Below are 15,005 nucleotides of genomic sequence, written 5' to 3'. Positions count from 1 at the left end.
CCTATAAGGGAAAAGAATCTGAAAACAAATACATACATTTATATATATATATATATATATATATATATATATATATATATATATATATAAATAACTGAATCACTGTGCTGTACACCTGAAACTAACATAATATTGTAAATCAATGATACTTCAATTTAAAAAAAATTTCTTGCAAAAGATCCCTTTGGACGTACAAATCAACTAGAAATACTTGCTCTGCGTTCCTGCAGGCTGCGTTTCGAGAGAGCTATTTAAGAGGAAGGAGGCGCTGTCCTGGGAGGTGAATGCTTTCTTCATTCCCAGATTTATCAGGATGGCTTCAAAATGAAAAAAAACATGGGGTTGGCTTATCACATAAACTACAGCAGCCTGGTTACAGCACTAATTTCTGCTTATAGTGATGTGCTCGGCAAGCATTTTTGTTCTCTCTTTTCTGTTTTCTGCTTTTTGTATTTTGTTGTTGTTTCCAACTCATGCTCAACAGTTAAAACACAAGACATTTCTCATCAACCTAAAACACAATCAGCTGTTGTCCAAGATGCTACTTGCCTTATAAATATACAAATCACCAAGAGGGAGAGTGTAAAGTAGTTCTTGAGGGCGGCCCCATTTTTCTTCTGTCGCTGGTGCATTTCTCCACCACACTTGTTACAGCAACGACACAAACTAAAGACAAACCCCACCAGAGGCATCAGAATAATAAACAGCAATCCCAGGACAGCACAGATAATAATCCCGATCTCATAGTAGATAATCTGCAAGTCAAACAAAAGAAACAGCACATACTGTAACATAAAATTACACGTAGAACATTCCACAGTGTACACATTTCATGCTTTTAAGCTATTTGTCATCATGAGTTAAATGTTGAGCGGTGTGTGTGTGTGTGTGTGTGTGTGTGTCCATTTTGAAGATCCTTCTTGAAACAAAGAAAGCAGAGATCTGAGTTATCAGAATATGGGATCAAGCAGTTACTACCTTCTTTCAACTTCCAGGAAAATATCCAAATTCAGGGTCAAGTTGCAAATGGTGTCATTTCAACCCCAAAGGTATTTTGTTTGTTTTTAAACGGCATGACAAATTTTGGCAGAAGTCCTTGCATAATGAATAATCTATACCAAGGATGTTTTTCACCAGAAAGATAGAACTAATAATAGTTATTAAGTATTCAAAGTAGTTTGGATTGGATCGATTAATGACAAATTCATGTTTAGTTATGAAAGAATCTGGAATATATCTAAATTTAGAAAAAAAGGCTCAGACTTTCCAAATCAGACATGTTACTCACAGGCCACTCAGTTTCCCCACCCACGTACTGGGAATAAAATACGTACCTTATAAGGTCCTTGTGAACATTGCAGATAATGTATGATTAGTGATAAGGTGCCATGGAAAGTACCTGGCGTGGAGCAGACACTTGTTAAGTGCCCCTTTCAGGCTGCTGAGCCCAGCCTCACCAGCTAAGTCTCAGATAGCTCCTAGGTTCCTAGGAACTAGCACAATAGCTAGACACAATCAAGTGACCTAAACCTATTTTCATAATCACTGATGGCTTTATTCCAGGCTAAATAAAAATTAATGCAACAGGATGATAAAACTCGTTCTCATTCCAATTCATGTATGCAGTTACTCACACTTCCATAAAGCAAGACACTTTAAAAGAATGGCAGAAAATTACAGGTTGGCGGTTTGCAACCTGTAATGGTTTGTAATGGACCAGCTAGATAAAAATACATTCTGAAGCCAAGCTGAGCAAAGGAAAACGAAACCCAAGCCTTGTTCCTAGAAGCAAATGTGATGTCTTAGGAGAGAGCAGTGAACTTGGAGTCAGAGGACCTGCTTTAAATCCCAGCAGGGGCAGCTTTTAATTCTCTAAACTAGGAAATGTTACATTAGCATTAATGTCATCAGCATATTGTGAGGGACAGATAATTAAATGAGTTAATGTGTAAACAACTAGCAAAGTGCCCAGCACACATCAAATGTTCAATCAGTATTAGCTAACTCGTGGGTAAACGCTTATGAGTATTAAGCTAGGTGCAAACGGCACTTGAATATTATCTACTTCCATAAGGTTAAAATGCTAAAAAGAAAAAAGTGATTGCAATTTTGATGCAGCCTTTTTAAGCTAAGCTGGACACCAGGGCCATGAAAAGTCGTTATTTGCTGGTGTGTAACCCACCCTTGAAGACTCACATCATTGGCCAACTGAGAAACCATCTCCAGACACTCCAAATTCTTACTTATTTTGCTATCTTTCTCAGCAAATATTCTAAATTGTTACTATTTTTAGAAATTGTTTCTGGGAATTTCCTGGTGGTCCAGTGGATAGGACTCCACGCTTCCACTGCAGGGGGCATGGGTTTGATCCCTGGTCGGGAAACTAAGATCCTGCAAGCTGCATGGCACAGCCAAAATAAAAGTAACACTGAACCCCAAACCCAGGAGAGAAGGTGTACTGAAATGTTTTTAATGAACTATCTTTAGCTCCAAATACAAATTTTATATTTTGTATATAAGCTTTCCAATGTCACTACTAAATATTAGGTTAAACAGTATCAGGAACAAGATTATGTCATTTCCAGAGTTCACGTCTACACTTAAAAGTCTGGCCAAGATCTGGCAAGACCTAAATTATTTCCTGATATACTAAGATCTCCGGAGTGCTTTGTGGATTGTGTTGAAGAGAAGCTCAAGATTTAAATTTGCAGATGGGCTGCTATTCTTTCGTGGACTACAAAAGCTGAAAGAGAAGATGGAAGATGATGGCAGATACAAAAAGGAAACAATTTAAAAATCATCACAGTGGAGATGACAGTGAACAGAAAGTTCTGGTAAAAGCGTCACACCACTCGCGGGCTTTAGACAGAGCAACATGAAACAGCAAGTGAGGACTTTACCTTCAGAATCAAGACTACATTTTCTGGCTGAGGAAGTCAAAGCCGTTGCAGAGTTTGTGCAAGCAGAGGCAGCATGCATCAAGAAAACAGAAAACATTACTGGAGTGATTAACCACAACTGAGACCATTAATATCCCACACAGAGGAAATCAAGGGAGAGGAGGATGACACAAGACAGGAACATAAAAGGAGCATTTATTAGACAGTGTTTTGGGTACAGTCAAGCTCTAGGGCTCACATTTGGATTTACATTGGATTTCTTGAAAGGTTCTTAATCAGTATGCTAATCAGTTATGGACAAGGGGAACTAGAGGGAAAGTTACAAATGCTTAACACACTAACCACAACCACATGGTCTCCATGAAACAGAGAATCAGTGGCTGCCTAGAACTCCAGAGCCCAAGGCACCAACTTCCAAGTGTCCTTTCTAAAATGACAATCTTATGGTATCATTCCCTTGTTTAACAGCATTCCATGGATTCCCACCATGTTTAATTCAAACTCCTCCACGTGGTCCTATGTTATTTAATTCTGGTTTCATGTCCCCATTCTTCTTGACCACTCTAGTCCCCAGAAAGCATCGTGGTCTCTCTCCCTTTCCTCACTTGGGGCTCCCTCTTGCTTGAACCTTATTCCCACCACTCTTCCCCCAATGAAAGTCAAGTCTGAGCTTGGATGTTGCTTTCTCCAGGAAGTCTGTCTTGATAACGTCTGGGTTTGCTGTACATCCCTCCTTCATGATGCCATGGAGTCCTACACTTGCCCTTTCATGGTGCTTACCTCATTTGCTCAATTTATAAGACTATCCTTCTTTTTGGAAGAGGGAGGTGACATACATATGAAGAGGGACAAAGTCATTATTGTTGTTATAGTTGACTTAAAATGTCCTCATGTGGTTAAATAAAATTATGTGCCTCCATGGTGTTCCCCAGATGACGTTTTTCAAATTGTCTGGTCCAGGAAATCCAAGTTTGGAAGTCATTGCCTTAGCTGGCAGATTTTCACAGGTGCGGAAGAACAATGTTTGTGATGTTAAAAACCTTTAAAGGCGGCACCATCTGAAATGTTGGGATGGGCAGTTCAGATACACATGCCCCTGGGGACCCACAGGGCATCTTGAGTGACCCCAGCCTCCCTTCATGGGTCCGGGCCCCACGGGCTTGTTACCTCCCAACCTCGCCAATCATAAGCGCCTCACAGTGTGTGTGTGTTAAAAACACTGACTTCAGGCCCCTCCCCTGGAGAAGTGTCAGGAGATTTGGGTAAGACCAGGAATCTGTCTTTAAAACAAGCCCTGTGTCATGATTATGATTAAGTGCCTCTTCAATATTGGTGTATAGATACCTCAGCTCTCTCACCTTCCCGGGGGCTAATTCCCACACCGGTGTCTTCTGCGTCTATCACAGCTCCTCGACAGGATGGAGCTCTGTTGCCCCCTGTGGCGGGTGGCGGAATGATACACCCTCTACAGGCAGCCCTCCCTCCGCTGTGTCACCTCCCACTTCACAGCCTGGGTTCCCTGCAGCTCCCAAATAAGTGACTTGCCCTGGAGTCCTTGACTCAGGGTCTGCTTCGGGGACTCTGACCAAACACACCCTAAAGCCAATCAGAAAGCTCCCTTCCAAAGGAGCCCTGGCTTCTTTGGTGTCTTTGCTTAACCAAATCCCTCTTCCTTGGATAACTGGAAAACATGACCCAATTCCACACCTAGGGTAGGATTCCGTTCATTCCTGTGGGCCCAGTTCTGGCTCCTTTCTCTACACCAGCTCCACCCAAATGGTTTTTATCTACTTGTAAAGACACCTGAGGTGGAGAGATCAGGAAGTAGGGGGTCCCCAAGCTTGCAGGAACTCCAAGTCTAATATCAAGCCAACCATAAAGGACTCATCCAACTAAGAGTCCTGCCATGGACGGTGGCAGCCAACTCTGGCTCATACTTGTCAGGCTGCTCAGAGTGACCTCAGAGTCTGAGGACCTGGTCCTCTAAGGCTTGGGCCCAGATGAGGGAGTTCAGCCTCTCACGCCCAACCCATTCCTTGCCAGAGCTAACTGGCATTCAGGCTGGGCTGCTAATGGCATGCAAATTTTCAATATAAATATAAAAGCAAAGGTCATTTTATTCTGCCCAGGGAAGCAGGCACACATGGGCAATCATGTTTGGAAGATATAAATGAAGCCAGTGGCACTGAAGAATGAAAATGCTTTCTGTGGTAGGAGGGAAGGTGTAGGCACTAATGTGTATCTGGCTCACCCTCTTTTGTACACATAAATGGCCTTGAGATGAGAACTTTCTCTTTGGCTTCTGCATTCACTTTTCCCTTAAGTATCATTTTATTGCAAATTGAGAATATGCAGCCACTGTTCCCACCACTGGGCAAGAGTTCACTGCCTTCACACCCGCTGGAGACACTGTCATTCACCTTTGTTGTGCTGGCCATTAAACAAATAAAAGTCCACTGGTACCTTTATTGTTGTCTTGATAACCACCTTTGTACCAGGAAAGGATGGAACGAATCGTCTGACCCTGCAGGACTAGTAGCTTGACAAACAGATTCAACTAATTTTTATTATCCTAACATTCAATGCAAAAACATTCGTCTGTTTATTTCGTTGGCAACCGACATTCATCATAGGCCAAAATCGAAATAACACACTCTTCTGTTTAGGTAAGTTAATCTCGTGGATGCAAACAGAGTGAATTAACAGCACCTCAACTCTAACCCTAACCCTAACCTTGGTATTAAGTAGAGACATGAAAGGTGCCTGGATACTTTCTGACAATACTGTCCACTCATCTGAGTGAGGCCTTCAAGGCCCTCCCCTGATCTGGCCACAGCTCACCTGTCCTTCCCCTTCCTCCTCACCCACAAGCTCCATCCCTGTGCTTCCTCCCCTCACACCTCATCCTCTGCTCACGTGGTCCCCACAGCTTGGAATGCCAGCAAAGCCGCCTCCCCACCTGTTCCAGCCCTGCTTATCTTATTAACAATAAGCCCCCAAATCACTTCCTTGTGGAAGAGCTCTGGTAAGAATTAATTCTTTTTCTTCTACAAGTATGCATGTGTATGTCAAAAGTATGCATGCCTGTTTCTAGGGATGTTCAAACCATTCCATGTAGTTAAGGGGTTCTCATCCCTTGTCTAAAAAAAGTAGCATAAGACTTTCTTTAAGGAAATTTTAGTTTTTCAATAACATACAGCTTGAAAGGTGAATGTTTCTTCAAATGCTACTTTTGAAATTTCTGCTCTAGTTCAAATGGGATTTATAAGGCATTTCAATACTCCATAAAGCTTCTTAGTCAAGAAAGGTTACTAAATTCACAGGTAAAACAACTGGTTGTTTAAAGATTTACTTTCAAATCAGCCAAAGTTTTGCTCATATTTATTTTTTGCTAACAAATTCATCAATCAAAATTACCTTCTCATAATCCGTTGATAGGTCAAACTTCTTCTGTAAAACTTTTCTTAAAATATCTGGGGGAAAAAAACCACAAAACAATGGCACAATTACTTTTTCAGTAAAAATATAAAATGCATATTTAGAAAATAAAGGTCTATATGTGCTCACAAATTATTGAACCTCAATAAAGTACTCTTATACTTTTATTCCTCTTTCTTAACGCAGGTAAATAATTGACCTAATGAGGCTCTAACCAGAAGCAAAGAATGGAGAACAAATATTTTCAACCTATGATTATGCCAGTGGCAAAATTAGAGGGCTTCAATTTCTCACAAAACACCTTAATATTTACCAGCAAACTACATATACCTCATTAACAGTCACTAATAAAATGTTACATTGATATTGCTAATTCTTTTTTTGTCAATAAATCAAGTTTAATTAATTATTATTTACTAAATTTCCAACACCGCCACACCCATATGTTGATTCTGGCTGCTCAGCCATACAAACTACAAGAGCAGAGCGACAGAAACCATATGGTCTCCAAAGCCTCAAATCTTTATTATCTGGCCCTTCACAGAAAAAGTCTGCCCTCCTGATCTATATGAACATGTTGACAGGACACTGAATCACAAGGTTTAAAGTTTTAATGTGACCAGTGTGCATGATTTTTGCTGGTTAACTTATGTAAGCCAAGTTGGACTGACAGCACCACTAGCCACAGGAAATAATGAATCTCTAAACTCTAAATGTGATTTTTCTTTTAAGTTGGAAAATGCATTAACATTTGCATGCAGATTAGGAACATCAGATTTCCTTAGGGAATTGACTCCATTTTTCCCTACTGTTTTTTGCCCCATAGCTCATGAAATTGCTTTCTTAATTATTTGGAACCACAAATGCAATTTATTCTTTAATACTTCTACTTTTACATAATATTTTATAAATGAAAGGAATCTTACAATTAACCTAATCCAAGAGCTCTTAACATGAGATGTCCCTCTCCCGTCTCCAAGCAGTGCAAGAAAAACCCAAAATGCTAAGCAAAACTGAATTTTTCTGTGCATGCTCATTTGGGGCTTTTTAAAATTCTCACATAGGTCAGGAGCCACGTCGTATCCTGATTCCCCCATCTGGTAATGATATAGCATAGCTGATGGCCAGATAGGGAGGGTGACGTCTAAAATCAGTGATTTGTGAGGCCAGACCCAGGCCCAGGTCTTCCTTCTCCTGGTGCGAGGTCCTTCCCACACTGCACATTGCCTTCTGCCCCAGGAATGAGCTTCTGGAATGCTAGGACTGTATCCCATATAAGCACTTCCAAAGTATACTACTGGGGTTCGCAAATGAAACCCCACGGTGAACGCTTTTTTAAAGCAAAGACATTCACATGTACAGGCCAGGAAACAAGCAAGCCACTTCCCCACAGGGCCTTCTGGAAAACAACTTCCCACCTGCACAGAGCAGATAGATACATGGAGCAGACCTGTAAAGGATGTGCTGCAGGAACAGAGATTTTCAAACTGGTAGGGAACCCTGGGAACCCTAGAGTTTCTCCAAGGTACCTTGGGGGCAACCCAGGATCACAGGCGTTCTCCGACCTTGAACCAGTCTCTTTGCTTTAGCCTGCTGCACACACGTAACAGGCGTTGCTATAGTAGAGCTCTGTGGAGGTGAGCCAATGCCAGAGAACATGGCTTGTGTACCCATGGCAACCTCTGGGAAACAGTGACATTCCTCTCTGTCAAACAGATGCCCCCATCAGTTTGCTTGAAGACCCACCCCCTCCTGAGTCCTTCTGTGATGCTGGTGGTCCTGGGTGCCCCAGGCATGGTCCCAGCTACATCTAATGACAACACTCACTGGCAGTTGATCCCTGTCCTTTGGCTGCCAGCTGGCCCTGACCCTCTGGCAAAGCTGATCCTTGCTGTACTGGCTAAAAACCCATCCCAAGACTTTGGAGCAGAGATGTTCTCCCTTCCCGTGGTTTACAGTAGCACTGTCTTACAGAAATCTATCTCAAGGCACATAAGTAATTTCAAATTTTCTAGTAGTTCTATTTAAAAACATGATTAATTTAAAATTAATTTTAATATGTTTTACTTACTCCGAATATATGCAAAGTAGTATCATTTCAAGATATCATCAGTGTAAATATTAATGAGCTATTTACAGTCTTATTTTCATACTAAGAGTTCAGAAGCCGTTGTCAATGCCCTTTAGTTCAGACAAGCTACAGTTCAAGGGCTCCATGGCCACACGTGGTTAGTGTCTCCTGCACTGGACAGCACAGGCTCAGAGGCGACAGGTCACCCTGCCCACTCTCACCCCGGAGCAATTCCATTTCCCCCAAAGCCCCAAGGCCTCTATCCGTTTCCTTAATGCCCCCTCCTTCCTTCCCAGCATCCCCTGTCACAAAAACACAGAATGGGCGTCCTTCATGCTCAGGACCACAATATCCATTTTTCCCTTGGCTTCCCTGTGTATCTCTAATGAAGCGGCTCTTAACCAGGGTGAGTGAACATCACAAATGCCTGTACAACACAACCCAAGCATCTTTACTTGACAAGCCCCGACATTAACCTGCTGCTCACACCTCATCTGGAAGCCCATGGAACCCCACACTAGGAAATTCCATCTCAGATCTAATAGGTTCACTGCTGGTGAGAACTTTGAATCCATTATGGTCCATCACAGAAAGCACGTGGAAGAACCGGGGTCTCACTTCTGCCCCACACTTTTCATGGGTCCCAAGTGTCACACTCATTCTACTGCATCCCAGTCCTTTGCCTTTGTCTTTCCTGGCCAGCCCATAGAAGGCTTCTGGTGGAAACCGTCTCAGCCTCTGGATCGCCTGCATCCTCATGCTGGAGGGGGCCATGGACAGGATGTGACCACTGGTTGGCCTGCGAGCTGGACCCAGGCACTCAGAAGCTGCTCACCCCTCCCCTGCCCTTGGAACGTCCGTTCTGCCCACCCATCCCACACTAGGAGCTGGGTTTGAGGATGCAATCTTGAGAGAGTAATGTGTAGTTGAGACCATCTGAATGGTCTACATAACTGAATCCAGTTGCGACCACTACATAAACTTTTAAGATTCAGGCAGGTGGGTGCAGAGATCTACTCATCTTGCAGCTGCTCAAGACAAGCCTCGTAAGTAAGTTCCCTTCCTTCTTAAACCTGCCACTGTCCCATCTGGAGGGGTCCACCTCTTTCTCAGTCCCTCCTTGCCCCCAAGTTTCAGATTTCACTTGGGTCCCTCCTAAGGCTGCAAAGCAACCCCTCAGCAAGTTCCAGGGCTCCAGAACTGTCTGTGGTATGGATGCTGCACACAATACTTCTTTACCAAAAAAAAAAAAAAAAAAAAAATGCTGCTTCCGCTCCAGAGATCAGACAGGACCCCTGAATTCTGTGACTAGTTCCCTGTATTGCCTGGTGGGTATTAGCCATTAGCACGCAGGTGGCACAGAGCCCCAAACAGAGAACACGCAAACTGGAAACCTCGGCTTAGCCTTGGTGCTCACCAAAGGTGACCATACCGTGACCAACACCAGCTCTGAGAGCTTCCAAATGAACAGATTCTACCCTAATATTCTCCATTGTGTCTACCTGCTTCTTCTCAGCCCTGAGAAGGCGTGCACAGCTCAAAGCAGGTTGTAAAATGATGTCATGATGGCAGTGGCTTCTGTTTGTTGCACGAATCCTGGTGACTTAAACCTGACCCAGTCTTTGGGTCATTCAACAATATTCAACCACCATATTAAGCGCCTACAGGGTGCCAGGTGCTGTGATCATGATAGAAAAGAGTAAGACCTCTTGCTTGAGAAACCACGGTCTTCTCCTGCCCTCCGTGAGACTTCAGTGTGGACAGTAGTGACCCCTTTGTCCTTCCAGAGCTGAGGGAGGATCTGCTGAGATGGGGCCTGAAAGGCACCGAGCACCAGACTGGACAGCTCCAGGAGGCCGGTGAGTTCTCCTTGTCCTGAGCTCGGAGGGCGGTCTGGCCACCTTTTTCATGCCCTGCTTCATTTCTCACTATATCTTTCCATGTTCTTTTCCATAACATAATAGTTGCCTCTTAAGGTACAGCAGTGGGAGGGAAATATGTAAGCAGGCAGATGAGAAAGTTATTTTCATGGTAGAAGACTGTTTCTCAGCATCTGGCTCTGTGGGTCTTCCTGGAATGACAGGGACTGTCAGCCTCTCTGTGCTCAGCCCCTAGACCTTACAGTGTCTTCTTATCTGGGACTTACTTTAAATTTCATGTGATGATGGAAATTAAGAAATGTTGCAGCAAGAGCGAATTCTGACCCCTTGGTTATACCACCAGGTTACAAAGTAGGTTGGTTTTGTTTTTGGCTCTTCGTGTGTGTGTGTGTGTGTGTGTGTGTGTGTGTAACTTCTCTATGAGTTTTTTGATGTCTGAAGCTACACAAACAACAGAAAATAAGAAAAGTGCCTTGTGCTGGATCCATCTATAACAGACCCATCTTCCTCATCTTTGACAAGATATTTGTTCCTAACTGGTTTCTTTTAATACATATGTAGGTTCTGAACCAAGCCAGGCAAAGTGCAAGTTCACTTTTGGAATGTTCTCTCATAAAATGGATAGAGAACTTAAAAACCCCAGTTGTTGGCAGGTGATTTATCAGATTTGTGACAAATTTAAGTGCTCCTGGAAAGATTTTGCTGATAATATCTATTTGACAACTCAATTAAGTTAGGTCTCTTAATTTAAAAATGTACCACGGGGGGCTTCCCTGGTGGCGCAGTGGTTGGGAGTCCGCCTGCCGATGCAGGGGACACGGGTTCGTGCCCCGGTCCAGGAAGATCCCACATGCCGCGGAGTGGCTGGGCCCGTGAGCCATGGTCACTGGGCCTGTGCGTCTGGAGCCTGTGCTCCACAACGGGAGAGGCCACAGCAATGAGAGGCCCGTGTACCGCAAAAAAAAAATGTACCACGGGCTTCTCTGGTGGCGCAGTCATTAAGAATCTGCCTGCCAGTGCAGGAGACACAGCTTTGATCCCTAGTCCGGGAATATCCACATGATGCAGAGCAACCAAGCCTGTGTGCCACAACTACCGAGCCTGCGCTCTAGAGGCCGTGCTCCACAACTACTGAAGCCCGTGAGCCTAGAGCCCGTGCTCCGCAACAAGAGAAGCCACCGCAATAAGAAGCCCGCACACTGCAACGAAGAGTAGCCCCCGCTCACTGCAACTAGAGAGAGTCCACGCACAGCGACTAAGACCCAACGCAGCCAAAAAAAAATGTAGCACACCTTTCATCTTCTAAATTGTGTTCCTGCCATTTACTGGAACAGAATCTCCCAAAAGTGCGAAACTATATTAAAAAGTATTTTTGATAAAGATATTTTTATTTCTGATATAAAATAGGCATTTAGTATGTTGTAAATCACTCTACTATATGTAAAACAATATTATTGTAATGCAGTTCTTGCTAAAATATTATGTAATGTTATTTTTGTTCATAGTTGTTAATTTTTCTGCCAAAAGTATTCTAATTTTAGGTTGTTTTGTTTTAAAAGGCTTTTAGAAAAGCCTTTTAGTCAAGTCTTATATTCAGGTTATTTTAATTTCTACCTGATGTTTTCTAGTTTCTTTGACCAGATGCAACACTATAGGATTATTAACATTAAACCTAAAATTAAGTTATAGACTTAGAAGCATTATGCTGTAAGCATTAAAATTAGAGAGTAAAATGTTCAGGACAGGTTTTTCTTTATGAACAAACATTAGAGGGTGAATCATTTTTTTTTCCCTAAATGTCAGGTTAAATTTGTTATTGTACTTAGAACTCTTATTAATAAAAAATTACCCACACACAGAGTTAGCCCTCTTGGGCACTTAAAGTGTTTACCTGGAAATGTGATTAACTAAGAGCATAAATAGTGTTAAGTGTCCCCCTGTGGAGACGCCCACAGTGTCCACCATTGACCCCCAGTGGCACTTTTTTATACTCACAAGGTCTGGGGGTCTCTGTACTAAGAAAGACTTAATCTGTTAATTTGTGCATTAAATCAACACTGGTCAAAGTGAAAGAGATTATTCACATTTTTACTAAAGCTATTAGTTTTATAAGTAGAATAAAACGATATTCAAGTTCAATTTAAAGTCCTACCAACACTGGACTTCTAAATACATAACTTTAGTAAATTAAACATTACTTAAAACATAACTTTAATTGTTTCTTTCCAGGCACAAAAGACTTCCCGTCTACACCAAATTCCTGAGAGGATGAGGGGCAGGTAGGCAAACCAAGTGGAATGCCTGACAAGTCCTGATAAAACATGAACGTAGACAGTTTGAAAAGTATGAACTTCTTGGATGTGCTGGCATGACACCCGGAGTGGAACAGCTAGTGGCATTTTGTCCTGAGAAGGGTGTTTAGGGCCGTGCTCCGTATATTACACTAACCTGAAAATGTTGGCGTCTGTCCTTCACCTCCACCCTTGTACCGCACACACTTCACTGCTCTGTCCTCTCCAGTTCTTCAGCCTGTGGCGCCAACGGAGTGCTCAGCAGAACCATGTGTGGCCTCAGTTTCCTTGGCCCACAGCTTGATTCCCCAGCCCCCCTGCAGTTAGGTGGGGCACCGTGACTTGAGTTCTGGCCAGTGGAATGTGGGTAGACAGGCGTGCACATCACTTCCACTCCTGGCCTCTACAACCTCCTGTAAGACCCTTGATGGTCGCTCACTCGACCCATCTACCCATCACCCACTGGAGGAACCAGTGGAGAAATCCAAAGCCCAGAAGGATGACGGTACCATTACAGAGTGCCCAGCCTTCACCACTCCATCACTTCTACATTGGACTGAGCTGTTAGAGAGAAATGTTTTCATCGAAATTTGGGCTTGTTTGTTATAGCAAATGGTGTCACTTACCCTAACTAAAAAAGCCTTAGCCAATTAAGACCCCCAACATTTTCCATTGCAAGCCTCCTCTACAAATAGCCTAACCTGCTAGCTTTGACCAAACAAAGGCAAACTCACTTTTCTCAGGAGCAAGTATACACATAAATAACATAGTAAACTAAGACTTACTGAAGCCAATAGGATGGCACTAACATAAACCAGTATTTTAAAAGACATCTTCATTCAAAGATCAGATTTTCTGTATTCATGATCCAGCAATCCCACTCCTGGGCATATATCTGGAGAAAACTATAATTTAAAAAGATACATGCACCCCAGTGTTCATTGCAGCACTGTTTACAGTAGCCAATACAGGGAAACAACCTAAATGTCCATCGACAGATCAATGGATAAAGAAGATGTGGTAGATATATACAACAGAATATCACTCAGCCACAAAAAAGAATGAAATAATGCCATTTACAGCAATATAGTTGGACCTAGAGATTATCATACTAAGTGAGGTAAGTCAAAGACAAAAATCATATGATATTGCTTATATGTGGAAGCTGGAAAAAAAGATACAAATGAACTTATTGACAAAACAGAAATAGACCCACAGATATAGAAAACAAATATATGGTTACTGAAAAGGAAGAGGGGGGAGGGATAAATTAGGAGGATGGTATTAACATATATACACAACTCTATACAAAATAGATAACCACAAGGACCTACTGTATAGCACAGTACTATAGCACAGTAGGGAACTGTACTCAATATTTTGTAATATCTATAAGGAAAAAGAATCTGAAAAACAATATATATGTTCAGTTTTATATATATATACATATATATATAACATGACATTGTAAATCAATTATACTTCAATTTAAAAAATTATTTTTTAAAGAATTTCTGTATTCATAAAAGAATGCATGAAATGGCATATGAACTCAGAGAAATCACTACAAAATGCAATGCAGTATAGCTCAGATAAACACCCTTGCTGCCTGCTCCTCATCCATGGGTCTATAAAGCCTTGGTAGTCATTAGTAGGCTTAGCTGATAGGTCCATAAGCCTTTCAAAAGCTTCACTACCAACTGAATTTTCCTCATCTACAAAACATATGTTCATAATCAGTTTAAACCACGAATTCAAGCATGTCTCTAGTGCTAAACTATTTATGTAAAATACTCTCAGGTAACAGTATTATCCTGGGAAACGTGCATCAGATAAGGAGTTAAGACTAAGTGGATGTAAGATCTTGGTACCCTCTCCAAGAGTTATGCGCACAGGGTGGCTGGTAAAATGGGTTGTGAGCACCAGCTAACAGGTTGTGAGCACCAGCTCCTCTCTCTGGAGGAGAATGCAGATTTAAATCAACATGCAGGGCTTTCCTGGTGGCGCAGTGGTTAAGAATCCACCTGCCAAGGCAGGGGACACGGGTTCGAGCCCTGGTCCAGGAAGATCCCACATGCCGTGGAGCGACTGGCGTAGGTGTGCTAGCAGAGCGCATCTGAGCGGCCCTGTCACCACCATTAATGGAAACTCCTGACAGCCTGAGCCCCCAGCCAAGTCATCGGGGTCCAGTTAATGCAAGGACAGGAGATCACACGTCCTCTCTGAGGACAACCGACCTTGAATGATGGCCCTGAACAACCCCCCAAATCAACTTATGTTTGGTGTGTGCAAAACTAAAAGGCAAATAAATATATGCCTTTTGAAAAGATTTCCATCAAAAACGACAGAACTAAATTAGTTTGTCACTTGCAAGGTTAAGTGTTGCTTCTCTGAAGAATGTACTTTAGCAAGCCCATCTTCCAGC

At 42.5% G+C, this 15,005-nt stretch overlaps 1 protein-coding gene across 1 annotated transcript in view; it reads right to left on the bottom strand.

The window, feature by feature from the left end:
* PROM1 (prominin 1) overlaps window positions 1-15,005 on the bottom strand; it is a 108,049-nt gene that overhangs the window by 61,164 nt on the left and 31,880 nt on the right. The window contains exons 2-4 of the mRNA XM_060096116.1: window positions 6,318-6,373; window positions 2,901-2,927; window positions 550-755 (exon numbers count right to left, since the gene is read on the bottom strand). Of these exons, the coding sequence (XP_059952099.1) occupies window positions 550-755; window positions 2,901-2,927; window positions 6,318-6,373 (289 nt within the window). The remainder of the gene's footprint in view (window positions 1-549; window positions 756-2,900; window positions 2,928-6,317; window positions 6,374-15,005) is intronic.

The sequence above is a fragment of the Mesoplodon densirostris genome, chromosome 1 (assembly GCF_025265405.1).
Source record: "Mesoplodon densirostris isolate mMesDen1 chromosome 1, mMesDen1 primary haplotype, whole genome shotgun sequence".
Taxonomy (NCBI): domain Eukaryota; kingdom Metazoa; phylum Chordata; class Mammalia; order Artiodactyla; family Ziphiidae; genus Mesoplodon; species Mesoplodon densirostris.
This window is presented reverse-complemented; position numbering and strand designations above follow the sequence as displayed.